At 42.4% G+C, this 18855-nt stretch overlaps 1 protein-coding gene across 3 annotated transcripts in view; it reads left to right on the top strand.

Moving 5' to 3' along the window:
* RIMS2 (regulating synaptic membrane exocytosis 2) overlaps nucleotides 1-18855 on the top strand; it is a 690919-nt gene that overhangs the window by 257650 nt on the left and 414414 nt on the right. Inside the window, exon 1 of one of the 3 annotated variants that reach the window (XM_066578100.1) lies at nucleotides 4185-4306. The exons of the other annotated variants lie outside the window; for them this stretch is intronic. Within the exon in view, the coding sequence (XP_066434197.1) occupies nucleotides 4185-4306 (122 nt within the window). Of the gene's footprint in view, nucleotides 1-4184; nucleotides 4307-18855 lie in introns of those variants that run through there. 3 annotated transcript variants of the gene reach the window in all.

The following is an 18855-nucleotide window of genomic DNA, read 5'->3' as shown; positions in this document are numbered from 1 at the left end:
ACAACCTATGGACAGGTGTGGAGCTGCTTTTAGAAAATTCAGCCATGTTTTCTATTCCTGTTTAACCCCTACAAGTGCTTAAAGGTGCTCTTGTATTGCATTTTCTTCCCCAGTGTTTATCTGGGGTGTCAACTAAAAATATAATTACTACTGCCAGGACCAGCACCAGGTATTTATGTCCCTTGGGCGAAAGAGTCACATTGGGCCACCATAGCAATTTATAGCCCCTGCTCTGCCCCCTGGAAAGTTTATAGGCTCCACTGTGCCTCCTTAGTAATATTTAGGCCTTGCTGTGCCTACTTAGATAGGTGTTGCTGTGCCCCTTTGTAAATATAAAGACTCTGCTGTGCGCTCTTGGTAATTTACAGATCCTGCTGTGGTAATTTATAGGCCCTTAGTAATTTATAGGCCCTGCTGTGCCTCTTTGGTAATTTATAGGTTCCATTGTCTCCATAGTGATTTATAGGCTCTGCTGTGCCCACTTAGATAAGACCCACTGTGCTCCTTAGTAAATTTACAGACCCATCTGTGCCCCCTTGGTAGTTTACAGACTCTAGTGTGCTGCCTTGGTAATTTATAGGTCCTGCTGTGCCCCCTTTGGTAATTTATAGGTCCCACTGTTTCACCTTATTAATTATAGATGCCACTGTGCCCCATGAGATATCAGTAAGGTCCCAATGTGCCCCATAAGTCAGTAAGGCCCCATTGTGTCCCATAAGTCATCAATAAGGCTCCACTGTGTCCCATGAGTCATCAATAAAGCCCCACTATTTCTCATGAGTCAATTAGTAAGGCCCAACTGTGCCCAATGAGTCATCAGTAAGGCCCCACTGTGCCCCATGAGTCATCAGTAAGGCCACACTTTCCCCCATGAGTCATCAGTAAGGTCTCACTTTCCCCCATGAGTCATCAGTAAGGCCCCAATGTTCCCCATGAGTCATAAGTAAGGCCTGACAGTGCCCCATGAGTCATAAGTAAGGCCCCACTGTGCCCCATGAGTCATTAGTAAGGCCCCACTGTGCCCCATGAGTCATTAGTAAGGCCCCACTGTGCCCCATGATTCATTAAGGCCCCAATGTCTCCCATAAGACATTAGTAAGGCCCCACTGTGCCCCATGAGTCATCAGTAAGGCCCCACTGTGCCCCATGAGTCATCAGTAAGGCCCCACGGTGCCCCATGAGTCATCAGTAAGGCCCCACGGTGCCCCATGAGTCATCAGTAAGGCCCCACGGTGCCCCATGAGTCATTAGTAAGGCCCCACTGTGCCCCATGAGTCATCAGTAAGGCCCCACTGTGCCCCATGAGTCATCAGTAAGGCCCCACTGTGCCGCATGAGTCATCAGTAAGGCCCCACTGTGCCCCATGAGTTATCGGTAAGGCCCCAGTGTGCCCCATGAGTTATCAGCAAGGCCCCACTGTGCCCCATTATACTCCCTTTCTTCTCTGCCTCTTCTGGCCAGGATTATGTAGAGCAATGCAGATAGTGCAATGACATAATTGTGCCACCTGCATGACAGAGAAGGCATGGTGGCAGACCTATAGTCTCACTGTCATGGTCAATGGTAGCCAAATCCTTCTAATGTAGGTACAGTTCATTTCAATGAGGTCCAGATCGATCCCACCCCTGAGCGGACCCCAGCGCCTTACCGGGTGCTGCCGCGGGCCCAGACCACTGCATGTGATGTGCTGGACTAATAATAATTGGGTTGCACAGACAGCAATACCGTTGCCCTGAGAGCAGGCGGCTCCTGGTCCTCCCATGAATGACTGCTCTTCCCGGCTCTCCGTCTTACGGTTGCTTAGTCAGGTGTAGTTCACAAATGTATGTTCTCATTATTTTCCTGCGGTCTGCTGTTTTTCTCCTCCGGCCGCTGGGAGGGGTACGGGGATTGCTGTGTGTCTGTGCACCTTCAGTTCTCTTCGTAAAAAAAAAAAAAAGGACAGCATAAAAACGTGATTTCCGCGTTTATCGTGAAAGTTTTACGTGCTGCTGTTCCTTTCCATTGTGAGGAAGCGGTTTACAAGGAGCGGCGGAAATTAATGAGTTTGATTAGGATTATTATGGCTGCTGGTAGCTATTAAACATTGCACAAATACTGCAGGCTGTGTCATGTCAATGCAGAGAATTGCATCTGACTGGGCTGGAATGACGGACTTTTTTCCCCCCCATGTGTTCCTAAAATAGATGATTGTCCTTTCATTAGATTGCGGTTGCATAAAAGAACAACGTTGGGGAATGGGAGGGATGCTGCTCATTTTAATTGAACAGGGGGGAAGAAGACATTAAAAGCGTAATTTGCTGAATCTCCTATTATCTTGCGCAAGCTATAGCCGTTTAAACACCAGGGAGAACGCCGGGCCGCGCTGCTCCCTGCCTACAGCTATAGAGCATTAGTGGAACACACAACACAAATGAGAATTATTTGTTAAAATGGCTTCTCCATCCTGTGCAGGGATCCTTTCTCAGCGGTGGTAATCCGCCTTAAAGAGTCGGGAGACTGGGATTCAGTTGTAAGACAGGAAATTAACCCCCCTAAAAAATATATCCATTTTTTTTTCTATAGGGGTTTCTGGTTCTGCACAGTACAAGAGGCGGCATGATGCTTGCCAGCGGTCAGTGTGTAATCGCTGATTCTGCCCTGTTTACTATTACTGCCTTGAAAATGTGTATTAAATAGACCCAGTGCCAATCCCAGGGCAGCTGGATCAGCGGGGATGTTAATGCCTTTCTTAACCCGTTGCTTGTCTTGTGGCAGGCACATGCCTCAGCGCTTTTATGCTGACTGAGCACTAAGTGGAAAAGGCGTGCAATGTGGTCCGAAGAGCGTTTTTTTGTTTGTTTTTTTTTAGAAATTTGAGGGTTAATTGAGAATATTTTGCTTTTTAGGGTGTATAAAAATTTAGCGGGAAGAAGTGAATTTTTCTAGTGTTTATAAGTAGAACATTTAATGATAGATAGACAGAAAGACAGACATGAGATGGATAGATATAGATAGATATGAGATGGATGGAGAGAGAAATAGATATGAGGTAGATTAATAGAAAGATATGAGATGGATGGATAGATAAATAGATACGAGATAAATAGATAGATATGAGATGGAGAGATAGACAGATATGAGAGATGAATAGATAAATAGATATGAGAGATGGAGAGATAGATAGATATGAGATAGATAGATAGATGGATATGAGATGGATGGATAAATAGATATGAGATGGATAGATAGATATACAGATAGATATGAGACAGATAGGTAGATAGATATGAGATACATACATAGATATACAGATAGATATGAGATAGATCGATAGATAGATATGAGATAGATAGATATGAGATGGGTGGATAAATAGATATGAGATAGATAGATATGAGATGGGTGGATAAATAGATATGAGATAGATAGATAGATAGATAGAAAGATATGAGATAGATAGATATGGGATGGATGGATGGATAGATATGAGATGGATGGATAAATAGATGTTTGATGGATAGATAGATTTGATATAGATAGATGGATGGATGGATAGATAGATATGAGATGGACATTTCCGTGCATTTATATGCACAGTCACAGTTTAGATGAAAGTCCTGAGACAGGTAACCCCTCAGCGCCTCCTTCATGGAAGCCCCATCTCTATGGGATGAGTCCGGCCGGCTATTGGCTGTAGTCATGTGAATGGGAGGTGGTGAAGGATTCCTGGTCTTCCTCCCCTCTCTCACAGTCAGTAGTAACTGTACGAGGATGCCTCGTCCTCATTTCTTTTTTTTTTTTTTTTTATTACTTCTGAGATTTTATTACTGGCAGCCAGATGTGCTGAAATTCCTGACGACAGCATCTCTCCACTGCGCGTTTTTAATAGGCTTTAGAGGAATATGAGTAGAGCGAAGCATCGCCGCCGTTCAGCTTCACACTTGTGCTGGGGAAGCCCATCCAGCTCTGCGCTGCTTCCAATCCGTGCTGCTTCAGTCAGGAGACAGCCGCACGGGTGCTAAATCTTCTACAGCACTGCTTGCGGAGAATAATGACTGTACAATTACTCGTCAGCCTTTGCTCATTCAAGCACAGTTTCCATCGAGTCCAGGAAGCCTACGGAACTTGACTGGCATGTCCACTTTTGGTGTCATCTGTACGAGCAGCGACTTTATAGACAGGCGGCGAACCTATAGAGGAAAATGCAATTTGATACATTACGCCAATTTTGCAACACTGTCCTCTCTCATTTTCACGAGGCTTTCCCCACACCTCCCAACATCCTACAGAATGATCTCTTTGGTCAGACCTTGAACAACTCCAGGTATGTGCAAATAATCAGTAATTGAGTTTCTACTGCATGATGGCTTTGCATTGGCATGCTACTCTCTCTATTCCTGCTCATTACCCTTGAGCTATATACGTGTATATATATATATCATTTATACCCCTCATATCTATATAGCACCAACATATTCCACAGCACTGTCCACTCTGAGGGCCACTTTCATTCAGGAATCTCAAGTACATGAAAGATCCCCCTCCTATATGCATGGGGTGAACATGCAAAGTCTATGGAAACGGTATGAGGTACCTTATTTTAAGCATATAGGAGGTATAGCAGAGCTGAATTTGTCATTGAACTCTGCAGTAGGTTTACCTGCAGTCCTATTCAAAATCACAGATCGCATAGCATTTCAGCAAGATAAGCCCGGCTCTGCTTCTTCTGTATGCAAATCACCCTACAAGTATACAGTGAAATAAATCACTTCGAATGGGGCGACAAGAAAGGGACGTCGCTATTGACCTGCAAAATTTATTGAATGGATGAAATTTGATGCATTAGATAACGGCGTAGTCACAGGATATACTTTTTATCGCGTGGGAGTGATTGATGATCTGTATTGAAGGCTGTCCCCTCGCTGCCCCTAAACAATCCCCATTAATAACCAGCAGTCAGGAATTACTTTGCAGTTGGGAATGCTGCTTCTTGAATGCTGGGATGCTGGACAGCTCCTACTATGTGCAAGATGCAGCAGTATTATTATACCCTATGGAGGACGTGATTACTGATCGGATGGAGGTTTGCTTTAGACCTAAGGAACTCATTTTCTTTCATTAAAAATTCCCTATACAAATAAACGTATACACAGCAAAATGTGCCATTTGGCTGCATCAATGCATATATTGTATGTGTAGACGCCAGTGAAGGAACATGATGATAGATATGCTGTACAGCAGTCCTAGTACATATATACAGAGAGATATCTAAATAGGTGCTTCACATTACATAGATCTCATCATTAACTCCGGTCCCGTTTTATAGAAAGTGGGGCCCTGGGCAACATCAAGCAGCGTAAACGCTCCCCTTCCTCAGTCGCCATTTGTAGTTGGGTTTGCTCAAAATTTCCAAATATTTTGGTGCTCTAGGGTAGTGAAAAGGTTAATTGCAACATTTTTGGTGGTCTAAGGCAATGAAGGGGTTCATCTTACATTCAATGGTGGTCTAGGGCAGAAAAGTGGTTAATTGTAAATTTTTTGCTTTTCTAATCTACAGTAATGTAAGGGTTAATTTTAGAATTCCTGGTGGTCTAGGGAAGGTGAAAGCGTTAATTGTAAATTCTCTGCTGGTCATAGCTAATAAAATGGATAATTTTATACTTCCTGGTGATGTAGGGCGGATAATAGTTTAATGTAGGGTGGTTTCTGTTGTTCCGATGGGCCCTAAGAGATGATGGCACCTTCCTCAGTCACAATTTGTAGTTGAGTTAATTTCCAAATCCCTGGTGGTCTAGGGTAGTGAAAAGGTTAATTGTGAAATTTATAGCAGTCTAAGGCAATTAAGGGGTTCATATTATATTCCATGCTGGTCTAGGGCAAGTTAAAGGCTTAATTATAAATGATTTGCTGTTCAAGCTATAACAAGGGTTAATTTTAGAATCCCTGGTGGTCTAGGGCAGAGAATAGTTTAATTTTAGATTATTCCCAGTGTCCCCTAAGGGATGGTGGCCCGGGAAAGTTACCTGGACTGCCATCCCCTAAAAAGGGTTGATTTGTAAACTATTTGTTGTTCTAAGCTACTAAAAGGGTTAATTTTATATGCCCTGGTGGTCTAGGGCAAATAATAACTTAAAATTAGGTTTGTCTTGACCTCCCGGTGGGCGCTAAGAGCTGGTGGTTTAGGGGCAGTTTCCTGGGCTAAAAAAGTGTTAATAGTAAATTCTTTGCTGGTGTAAGGTAGTAAAAGGGTTCATTTTAGACTCCCTGGTGATCTAGGGCAGAGAATAGTTTAACATTACATTGCTCCCGGTGAGCCCTAAGAGATGGTGGACCGAGGGTACTTGCTCTAAAACCGCTCCTGTATTTTTTAGATGTATTTGCTAATGTTTATAGCGAGTCACATCTCACCCTGCGTCTTTACCATCTAGAATGCCACCATCTTAAATGGAGCTTGAACATTTAAAACAGAATCGGTCAGATTCCTGACTTTCGCTCTCGGGTTAGATTTGACCTATTTTTGCCTGTTTATTAGTGTGCGTTCGCGGTGTTTGCTGTTTTTGAGATTGATGTCAGTATTAGGATCCAAGTAGCAAATGGAGCAAATAGGACAAATTTGGTAAATGATAGTGCAGGTAGCGGGTGTACAGAGATGGGATGCGATGGTGAAGGTTACCTCTACGCCTACGCTTCCATGCTTTATTACCTGTCTGCTTCTTATTCTGGGAGTGTGGTACATACACATTCATCTGCCCTATTATTATGCTATCGGAGGGGACGTACAGAAGCGATCTTTACCATAAGACCATCTATTTCTTTTTGCTCTAGGACTAGTATTGTTTCTTAGATTGTTCTTCGATGTTCAGTTTATTCTTAAGCACCTTTCAATCGTGAATTGTATTTTCTTTAAAATGCCTTATTCTCCAGGGAATTGTGAAATGGAAATAGATATCCTATCATATGTAGAGGCACAAGGTACAAGGTCCTAGGTCTACTGCAGCACTAGGGACATATAAAGATCCCAAGCTGTTAAGTTGAGTCAGAGCGAGGTTTACCTCCACGTGGGGCAAAAATTCAGTGCATAGCCATGTCAACGCAAAGTAGCTTGTTGATGCCTCATGATGGCCGTCACTCGTGTTACATCTCACCAGCCGTCCAGCCATGCCCCTGTATTAGGGTGCAAGAAAACGCATGCAGTATGCATTATTATAAGTGAACGTTGCAAATGTATGGTGAGTTGCAAACATGGAAAATTCCATTATAGATGGAAAGCACCATCATAAACTGGTTATTGTGCACCATGTGTGGTCACACAGGGCTACGGCCATCAGCTTGTAGGTGAGGGAGCACCAGGTGGATGTAAGCTGGGCACGACTGCCCATTTAGGTCTGCACAGCCAGATTATCTTTTTCCTCTGTGTGGCAGTATTGTTTCATCCATGAATCCTCCTCCTCCTGGTTCTGTCTCCTCCCCCTCTGATGTGCTGAGTGACTGCTGTTAGCCTACCAGCACCCCCGCTACACGATCACTTAGTTCTGCTACTATATGTTATTAGCTGTATTAGCTGGTGCTGTATTTATGTTAACAGCTTGGTTCTGATGCTGTATTTATGATATGAGCTTGGTTCTGGTACAGTATTTATTCACTGAGCTGTTCTTCTGTGGGTGTGTTTCTATCTTGCTGCTTTCTGCACAAGCAGAATACAGGCAGTCTGCCTATAACTTGCAATTTTGGTAGCTGATTCAGGTTGCTTAAATATGGGCTACAAAAATGCGCAATTTTGTAGCGATGTGACACCACTACAAAACGCCTGTATGTGAAGCCCATGGTTTCCAATGGGTTCCTTCACATTTGCTTTGTTTCGTCTGATGCTATACTGCTAGAAAAAAAAATAGCGTCATGCTCTATACTACAGCAATTTGCGATGTTTTGTAACCCATGTTTCCCTATGGAGGCTTATTGTTTATCGCATCACATATCACATACTTGTGATTCTTGTGCTATGCGATACATTTCTAACATTAGAAACGTCTATTAACTTTCTTATGATAAAATCGTGCGATACAATCACAGGTAGCAGCGACACAAGATTTTTCACAAGAAAAAGCATCACTGACGCTACAAAATCGCGTGTACGAAGCTGCGATCTCACAGCGATTTGGTAGCGCCGATATCGCCTGTGTGAAAGAGGCCTCAAGGTCCAGGATGCTGTGCATCCCCTATCAGTGGGCGATAACCATGTTAGCAAAATGATGGGTAACAAAAAAAAAATCAATCTTTTATTGGCAGCACTTCATACAGATTCTGAGTCTCAGGGTAAAGTCCCCTTCTTCAGTTCTGCCAGGAGTATAAACGTACATTTGCATATGTCCATCTGATCCGAGGAAGAGGCTTTTACCCTGAAATATATGATTCGTATGACATGCGGTCAGGGTCAGCGGATATGGGGTATCTGAGTGTGTAGTCAGAGGAGTCTGGGTTGGGTCAGGCAGCAGAACTTCAGAAGTTGGAGTCCGGGACACACAGAGCAAGTTCAGCAGGGTACAACAGGCCAGAGGTCGTTGCTGGCAACAGATAGAAGCATGATCAGTATAACTAGCCGGGGTCAGGAGCGGAGAAGCTGAAGTCAGGATCTGGAAAGACAGAATAAATGAGATGGCACCTTAAACTCAACCAAAAGACCAAAAACCTAGGAACTTCCTTGGGAGGGTCTAATATAGCCAGGGGTAGCTCAGAACTGGCAGGGAAAGATTTAGGAAAGTGCGCGCTGGTCTCTGGTTCACCGATGGAAACCAGGCAGATGCCATAGCAGGGCATCGGCAAGAGCAGCAAGAAAGACTTGTACCGTGGCTGCCAACGGGGATAGGAGCAGTAAGATGGCAGATGTGGCCTTGCACTGTAACACGTGCTACAAATAAAAGATTGAGGAGTTATTTATTTACACATCACTCTTCTAACATGGTTGTTGCCCCTTAAAAGGGCGAGCGCAGCATCCTGGATGTTTTGTCTGATAGTTAACAGTTTCCTTCTTTTGACTTGGGATGATGTCCAGAATTGATATATATCCCATTGACTGCAGGACCCCAAGAAGTTCTGCAGGGGCTTAAAAGTTGTTGTGTCCTCACACAACACTATAAGGGTCTACTTTGAAATAAGTAAATACCCCCTCTGTGCGATATAACCAGATCCAGCAGGAAGCATTTTTGTACAGTAACAGCCTATGATATTACCCTGTGCATGAGTTGATGGTGTCAGGGAGATGGGGGAAAGCCTTGAGATATTCATTTTGCTAGACTGAGAGTAAATTATATTGTAGTTAGCTGGACATCACCCCACCTCTCTCTTTGGGGGCTAGTTATATTTTGGCATAAGAATGTGCACCTGAGGGGGGGGGGGGGGGGGGGAGTATGATTTGCAGAATTTTGAATAGTTATGGGCAGTGTTGGATGGGGCTTTTTGGAAACACACTTGCACAAAGGCCCTCTGCTGTCTGTCTGTGTCCATCTTGCCTATTTCAGTTCCAATTGGACGAGAATTGCTCCAAAGTTATCCCTAAGTGGGTTTGTCTTTGGCTGGACCTACAGGGACCATTATTATATCAGACCCTGGGCCCATCAGATCTGCTGTCCAAACCTTGTGGTGGGTTTTAGATCTACAAAATTAAAAGGGGTTGTCCATTTGTAAACTATGGATGGCTTTATCTCAGGACAGGTCATGAGTAGTAGATTGGCGAAGCTCTGTCACACAGAACTCCCACTGTTCGTTCAGCTGTTTACCGGCTAGTGCTCTCACAAACTAAACTGATTTCTGCAGGAAGCAGACAGCTCCATTCTTACTGTAGTGGCCAGGCTTTGTATTACAGGCAAAGTTCCCATTGAAATGAATGGGAACTTGAGCTGCAATATGAAGCCTGGCCACTACAATAAGAACAGAGCTGTCTGCTTCTTGCAGAAATCAGCTCAATGCATAAACTTGCTGGCTGTCCTGGGTGATGAATAATCTATTATTGCAGACCACGAAGAAGATGTTTTAGGGCTTATTTACTATAATATATTTTTTAGACACTTTCTGGCCCTTTTGTTGATCTGTCTGACAAGGGGGTGTTTCCTAGTAGAAATTAGGGCGTGGCTTAAAAGCAACACTGTGCACCAAAAAATGCGCCGAAAATTGGTGCAATTTTTGTCGTAACATAAGCCCACTAAAAGGTGGTAGAAAGGTTAGACAAGACTGTCTTAAAATTCATGAGATTTATCATTTAAATTGTACTACAAAAAGGCAAACATGATTTACGCCATATCTCCTTTGTGTGTTAGACACCTTTGAACACATTTTTGCTGTGCCTGATAAAAGCGTGTTCCTTTGTAGAAAAGGGGTGGGGCCTAAAATGTGACACTTTTGGTTACCAAAGCCAACTATAAGGTGCTCTAAACTAAGATAGGTCAGTCTTACCCCCCCCCCCCCCCCCCCCACACACACACACACAGGTCGCTTTAAAATGCGAAACACTTTACAGAAACTTTTTTTTACCCCTTAGGGACATGGCCCTTTTTTTCCCCATTTTTGTTTTTTCCTCCCCTCTTTTAAGAAATCATAACTCCTTTATTTATCCATCGACGTAGCTGTATGAGGGCTTGTTTTTTGCGGGACGAGTTGTATTTTTCATTGGTACTATTTAATGTACCATATAATGTACTGGAAATCTTTTAAAAAATTCTTAGTGGAGTGAATTGGAAAGAAAACTAAATTCTGCTATCTTTGGGTGCGTCTTGTTTCTACAGCATATGCACTGCAACAAAAATGACCTGATAACTTTATTCTATGGGTCAGTACGATTACGATGATACCAAATTTATATAGTTATTTTTGCTGTACTACTTTTGTTTTCAAACACATTTAATTTTTTTTAAATTATATTCTGCCACCATCTTCTGACCGTGACAGAGTTGTGCGGTGGCCCGGTTTTTGCGGGGCGTCCTGTAGTTTCTGTTGGTACTCTTCTGGAGTACATACAACTTTTTGATTGCATTTTCTCTTGGAGACAGGGTGACCAAAGAAGCACATTTCTTGCGGTCTTTTTTTTCGGATGACGTTCACCGTGTGGGTTAAATAATATGTTATTTTGATAGATCGGACTTTTAGGGCTTAGTCACACAGGCGTCAATGTGCCCGTGTGACTGAGCCCTTACTGCAGGAAGAAGACGGCCGTACTTCAGGACGGACAACTCCCCGCAGCGCAGAAGAAAGAACACATGACTGGCAATGAAGCTGGTTACATGTTCTTTCCTCTGGCGCTGCAGAGAGACGTCCGTCCTGAAGTGCGGCCGTCCCCTTCCCGCAGTAACACGGGCGCCGATGCGCCCGTGTGACTAAGTCCTTACAGATGCTGCATTACCAAATATGATTTTTTGTTTTATTATTTAGATTCTTTTATTATAAATATGGCAAAAGTGTTTTTTTCTTACTTTCTTACCTTTTATTTTTTTAATAATTAGTAAAACTTTTAAAACTTATCTTTACTGCTTTTTTTAGTCCCCAGAGGGAACATGAACATGTGATGCTTTGATCACTGCTGCAGTATGATATAATGCCAATGCATTACATCATACTGCAATCAGACAGGCATTCTATTAGGCCAACCCAAGGGCATGGCTTGATAGGCATTCTATTATGACAGCCATGGGGCCTTCCAGAAGGCCCCTGGCTGCCATGACAACCGCATCTTATTACGGGAAGGTGGGGGGGGGGGGGGGACGGATGAAGCCCCGGAACATCGGCTGGGGAATTAAATGCCACTGTCAGAATTGACAACGGCATTTAAAGAGTTAACAGCTCCGATGAGCCGCACGGCTTATCGGAGCTGTTGCGGACAGGCGCTGGCTGTAAGCAACAGCCGATGGCTACGTTGTATAAAGAGATATTGCCACAATCTCTCTCCATACATACCTTGACGTTGCAGGACGTAACTGTACATCATATAGCGTTAATAGGTTAATTGTAGATTTTGAATTTGTCTCATGTAAAAATATTTGGTGCAGAACTCAGCTGCCTTAAGTGCACTTTTAACCCCTAAGTGACATAACTCATTTTAGCCTTAAGTACCAGTAAATCGTTTCCCCTTTTCTGTTCCAGCGGTCATAACTTTTTACATTTTTTCGTCAGTGTACCTATGTGACACCTTGTATGTTGCGGGACGAGTTCTAGTTTTTATGAAAACCAATTTCGGGTCTATATAATGTATTGAATAACTTTTATAAATAGTTTTTTGTGGGGGGGGGCAAAGGAAAAAAGCTATTTCACCACCGTTTATTTATAACTTATTTTTATGGCATTCAGAGTGTGGTATAAATACTGTTAGCTTTATTCTACGCGTCATTACGATTATTACACCATCAAATTTAAGGTGATATTTAAGACCTTTTTTTACAGGAGTACTTTTTGTGTGGTGTCACACAAATATTTTTTTTCAATATTTAAAGCATTGTCAAAGGTAAAAAAATGTTTAACATTTTCTTGTCTGTATAAACGTTTAGATGGCATAACCAGCAATGACTGGAGCATCTGTGCGTCTAAACAGTGTGGTAGAATGATTACATGAGCAAATCATCATTATTTCACTTGTTTTCTGGGAGAAAAACAATATGTGACAATCGGAGAGCAAATATGCTCTCTGATTGATGGAGGAGTGATAACATGAACAAAAATTCATGTCACCCCTCTCCTGGGACAGGGAGATATACAGAAGAATCACAGATCTTTTCTGTTGCTGCTGGTCTTCTCTTCCCCTCCCTCCTCTGTACACACTGACTAAATAGGACAAGTGTAAATTCAGTATTCCCGCCCCTACTTCAAACGGCTGAGTCTTCAGTTCTGTAAGGACTACAAACACGCTTTTGATGTCATTTTAAAGCCCATAATCTGTTGGTAGCCCTGATCCATCCGTTTAAACTAGAGTGAGCTCTGTTTGTCCAAAACTGTAATGTCCTTTTCCTGCAGAAAGAACAGCGCTCGACCAAAACTGCTGGAGGGTTAAAATGCAACAGCCATATCATCCAGCAGAGTTTCTGCGATAGAACATTTTAAGACTGTTTAGTTTAAGTTTGCACTGTATAATCAGACTGTATTAATAAATAAGCCCCAGTATTTTTTTATTGCTTTTATGTTATTATATCAGACTTTTTTTTCCCTTCTAGTATTGATGATTCTGGAAATGATTCCTCGTAGCTAACAAAATTCTTCATACATAAAAGTAAAAAGAAAATGTGGATGTAGAACAATTCTCTCTCTCTCCTTCTCCCCCAATTAAGCTTCTTTGCAAATCTATACCAATCAGAAGTTAACCATACACTAAGGAGGAGGAGGATGGAGGAAGCCCATAGTACTGAATGCGCAGCTTCCTGTGGATATAATTGTACTAATTACTTCATATTCACTTGTTCGTACCACTAATTACCCCTGCTAGCCATAATTCACACATAATTCATATGGAAATTCACATTATGGAGGAGGAATCATTTCATAAAAAAGAAAATACAAACAAATGAACATCTTGTCCTTACGGAACGTCTGTCCTAGTTACAAACTTAGTAGCTTTACCAAAAATCTAGAGCTGGATTATATTATCAGGAAGTTTTATACATAAGAATGACCTAGATCGCCCCTTAATGAGCAGTGTCTTGGTCCTACATGGCGAGGCATCTTTCAGCAATTTTACGCATGTGGTGGTTTCATGGTCCTATTTTTTCTTGGGCTACCAAAGGTATTTTTGCTATGCTTCTTTTTCTGTTACACATAAAGGTTGTTTTAATGCCTTTTTTCACTGATTTTCTTTCCATTTTTTGCCTTAAAGGTAATGTATGCAAAAATGAAAAAAAAATATATATAGCTCCATATTCCCAAAACAAGTACAATAACACTAAAATAAAGTGTAGGAATGGGTTCCCACTTTTACTTTGGCTGCTTTGTTATATAATTTGTATAGTATTATAGGACAGCTATGGCAATGGTTTAGGTTGGTAGGTTGGTGTGTGTGTATATGTGTGTGTATATATATATATATATATATAATTTGCATTTTATACTATAATTTTCTTTACTTATTTTTATATGTATTATTTTTAACCTTTATGTCTCTCATGACAAAATAACAGACCTCTGAGGGACATTTACTATTTCTTCTTTTTTTCCAAATCCATAGGGGCCCCAATAACAGGGCAAAATATTCCGCTAAAGAACAATAGTGATTGGCAGAGCTGAGCTGGGTTGCCAGCGATCACATGATCGCCAGGCCCAATAGAGACGCATGATGTCAATCTGGCCGGGAAAGCGCATACGTCTGCTTGCTAAGAGCGGTGCAAGCCTTGTATTGCTGGGGCACATGACGTCTCCAGTGGGCGGAGCTGGAAACGTCACAAAGTACTCAATGGGCCTGGGTTCTTAAGCAATGAACAGAGAAACAGCCAGACTGCTGGAACGCCCATTGGATGGTGTGACTCTAATTTGCATATAGCATGTGGCCCAAAGAGTTAGCTATATCTGGTGAGTGGAGTCACACTGGAAAATAATAAAGCCCCCATTATACTATTCATATCATTGGGCATCTACCTGTGTATTCAGTTGGTACCCCAAAAACTGATGACAAACTTCCTTTAAATGAAACAAATACATATACCTACCTACCTGGTGTCTGATGATACTGATGACTTCTTATTGGACCCAGGTGTTACCTCTGCACTCCTATAGCAGCGGCCCTGGACCCCATTATAAAAAAGACTCCAATGTCTTAAAAAAAAAACAGTGACTTGTGCTGAATAAGTGTATTACTTTTTATGATGTGGATGCAAAAACTAATTTAATACTTCCAAAACTACAGTTTGCTCTAGTAATCCGGTTTTATGGCTTGGCTTGCAGCTACTATTGGAACTCGTTTATATCCTGCATGCTAGACTGCTCTTTTGCCATCTTACGGCACAGTATTTCACACGATGAGTGCAGAATTGTGCAAGTCCTGAGGGAAGCTATTTATCTGTGATCACCAGAAGACATGACTTTTGTTCCTATTCTCCCATAACTCACATTGATTTTGTTTTAGCGGTTTTGTTTTTTTTTGTAAATGGCTTAAAGCACTAAACTCAGGTTGTATGCTTATGGACAAAGTCACTATCTCTCTCTCATATCTCTCATAACTCTCTTATCTCATATCTATCTATCTTATATCTATCTCCTATCTATTTTGTATCTATCTATCTCTCTATCTCATATCTATTTTGTATCTATCTATCTCATATCCATCTATCTCATATATATTTTGTATCTATCTATCTATCTCATATCTATTTTGTATATATCTATCTATCTGTCTCATACCTATCTATCTCATATCTACCCCGTTTCCTTGAAAATAAGGCCTACCCTGAAAATAAGACCTACCATGATTTTTCAGGATTTTTGAGATGCAGAATGATTTTTCAGGATTTTTAAGGATGCTTGAAATGTAAGCCATGCTCCAAAATTAGTTACAGTTAATAAAAAGGCAATTTAAATAGTGTCCAGGCAGCTATACATGTAAAAAAGTGAAATCTTTTGGAGCAAAAAATTAATATAAGACACTATCTTATTTTCGGGGAAACAGGGTATCTATCTCATATCTATCTATTTCTCTATCTCATATCTCTATATATATCTCAAATCTATCTCATATCTATTTTGTATCTATCTATCTTATATCTCTCTCTCTCATATCTATCTACCTATCTTATATCTATCTACCGCGTTTTCCCGAAAATAGATCCTACCTTGATAGTAAGACCTATTGGGTTTTCGGGGGAGGCTTGAAATATAAGGCCTCCCCCAAAAATAGCACCTAGCTAAAGTGCCCACCCCTCCAAAAAAGCTTTCTCTCTGTCCATCTATCTTTTATCTGTCTTGTATCTATCTCATATCGATCTATCTATCTATCTCCCTCTCTCATATCCATCTCTCTCTCTGTCTCTCCCATATCTATCTATCTATCTATCTATCTATCTATCTATCTATCTATCTATCTATCTATCTATCTATCTATCTATCTATCTATCTATCTATCTATCTGTCTCATATCTATCTATCTATCTCCCTCTCTCATATCTATCTCTCTATCTATTATCTATCTCATATCTATCTTATATTTATCTCATATCTATCCATCTATCTCATCATCTATGTATTGCATAGCATTGAACTTATTAAGCAGTATACATTTGCAGAGTTAACAGCACATGAGTAAACTTAGGGTACAGACACACAGCTGTTTTTTCTGTCCAAAAAATGGACGAAAATAGCACCCATTTGGGTGTACTGACATGGACATTTTTTTTTCCTCGAACCAATAGTTGGAGTACAAAAGAATTACAGCACATTCTATTTTTGTCCGATATTGGACAACAATAGTACATATCACTGTGCAATCTCCCGCACATTAGACAGTACACGGACAGGATGTCCATGTGCTCTGCGATCCGAGTTGCGCCCAGGAAACTGTGGTGTAACTTTTAAAAAGTCTGTGTGCATATACCCTAAAAAGTGTTAGCATCCTAATCAATAAGGGTAATATGCCAGTAATAATGTGTCAATTGTAAGGCTGCACGAGCAAATATGTGCTTTGGGACATTACATAATAATATATAATAGTCTTTCTATAGTAGCAACTAGAGATGAGCGAGCACCAAAATGCTCGGGTGCTCGTTACTCGGGACGAACTTTTCGCGATGCTCGAGGGTTCGTTTCGAGTAACGAACCCCATTGAAGTCAATGGGCGACCCGAGCATTTTTGTATATCGCCGATGCTCGCTAAGGTTTTCGTTTGTGAAAATCGGGGCAATTCAAGAAAGTGATGGGAACGACACAGCAACAGATAGGGCAGGCGAGGGGCTACATGTTGGGCTGCATCTCAAGTTCCCAGGTCCCACTATTAAGCCACAATAGCGGCAAGAGTAGGCCCCCCCCCCCCCCCCGCACTGTCAGCATAAAGATCGTTCTCCTCTGCCATAGCTGTAACAGCTGTGGCAGAGAAGAATGATGTTTGCCCATTGAATTCAATGGAGCCAGCAATACAGCAGGTTCCACTGAAAGCAATGGGCTGCCGGCGATCGCGGGATGAATTGTCGGGAAGGGCTTAAATATATAAGCCGTTCCCTGCAATTCATCCAGAAATGTGTTACAATAAAAATATATACCGGCATATAAGGCGACCCCCCAACTGTCACCTTATACGCCGGCAATACAGCGGAGCAAAGAATAAAAATCATTACTCACTTCTCCTGGCATTCTGCGGCGCTGCTGCAGGCTGTCGCTCCCTCCTGGTCCCCGGCAGAGCATTGCTTTCTGGACGCAGTGGTTGAAATCCCCGCCTCCAGAAACACACGTGCCTTCAGCCAATCACAGCCATTCAATGACATCATTGTCATTGGCTGTGATTGGCTGAAGGCACCTGTGTTTCTGGTGGCGGGGATTTAAAGCCCTTCGTAGAGAAAGCAATACTCTGCCGGGGGGACCAGGACGGAGCGACAGCCTGCAGGAGCACCGCAGAACGCCGGGTGAAGTGAGTAATGATTTTTATTCTTTGCTCCACTGTATTCCCGGCATATAAGGTGACAGTTGGGGGGGTCGTCTTATACGCCCCGTCGCCTTATACGCCGGTATATATTTTTATTGTAACACATTTCTGGATGAATTGCAGGGAAGGGCTTATATATTTAAGCCCTTCCCGACAATTCATCCTGTGATCGCCGGCAGCCCATTGCTTTCAGTGGAACCCGCTGTATTGCCGGCTCCATTGAATTCAATGGGCAAAAATCGTTCTTCTCTGCCACAGCTGTTACAGCTGTGGCAGAGAAGAATGATTTGTCTTCTATATGTTCTCAATGGGGTCGGCGCTGCTGCCGCTGGCCCCATTGAGCGCATATAGAGGAGAACAGAAATCGCAGATCGCACATAGGTGCGATCTGCGATTTCTATGGCCTAAGAAGGACCGTTGGGGTTCTTGAAGCCTAAAATCACTCCTAACGCTCTCCCTATAGCAGCTCCGGCATCAACAGCACTTTCCCTGGACTATGTCAGAATGCATCTGTGGCGAGCCGCGGGAGGGGCAGATTTTAATACTCGGGTGACACTTAATCTCGCCAGCCACTAACTGCAGGGGGGTGGTATAGGGCTTGAACGTCGCAGGGGGAGGTTGTAATGCCTTCCCTGTCTTTCTATTGGCCAGAAAAGCGCGCAAATTTCTCAGGGAAGAAAATGAAAGTAACCCGAACATCGCGTGGTACTCGTCACGAGTAACGAGCATCTCGAACACCCTAATACTCGAACGAGTATCAAGCTCGGACGAGTATGCTCGCTCATCTCTAGTAGCAACATATTCTGCAACACTTTACACATAAGATGATACATGTAAAAAGAAAATACTACATTATGCAGTCCCCAGTTATGGAAACAGCCAATAAAGCATCTCACCTGCAAGAAGCAGGAAAAACAGCACTATTGGTTGTCCGAGCAAACCCTCAGAATAGCAGATAGAAGAGCAGCAAAGGCGGCCTGCAACAAAGATGAAATTCGGCAACAAAATGCCGAATTTCATTGAGTGGCAAGGAAAGATAAGGAAATGGACTGGAATGAGCGTTGCAAAGAACTTGAAGCATAAGCCATGTAAGGACATATGCGAGGCCTATTCTCACAGGTAAGATGGCCTGAAACCCTTTCATGGCACGCAACAGCACAATCAAAGGCAAAAAATGGAAAGGAACTGAATGACCGACAGAGTATCAAGGATAGTTGGAGGGAATACTCTGAGGAACTATATGCCTGCAACCACATACCTGGACCATTGCATGAGGTGGAGCCTGT

This window comes from Eleutherodactylus coqui, chromosome 9 (genome assembly GCF_035609145.1).
Source record: "Eleutherodactylus coqui strain aEleCoq1 chromosome 9, aEleCoq1.hap1, whole genome shotgun sequence".
Taxonomy (NCBI): domain Eukaryota; kingdom Metazoa; phylum Chordata; class Amphibia; order Anura; family Eleutherodactylidae; genus Eleutherodactylus; species Eleutherodactylus coqui.
Note: the sequence above shows the minus strand (reverse complement) of the source record. Positions and strands in the feature narration are given on the sequence as shown.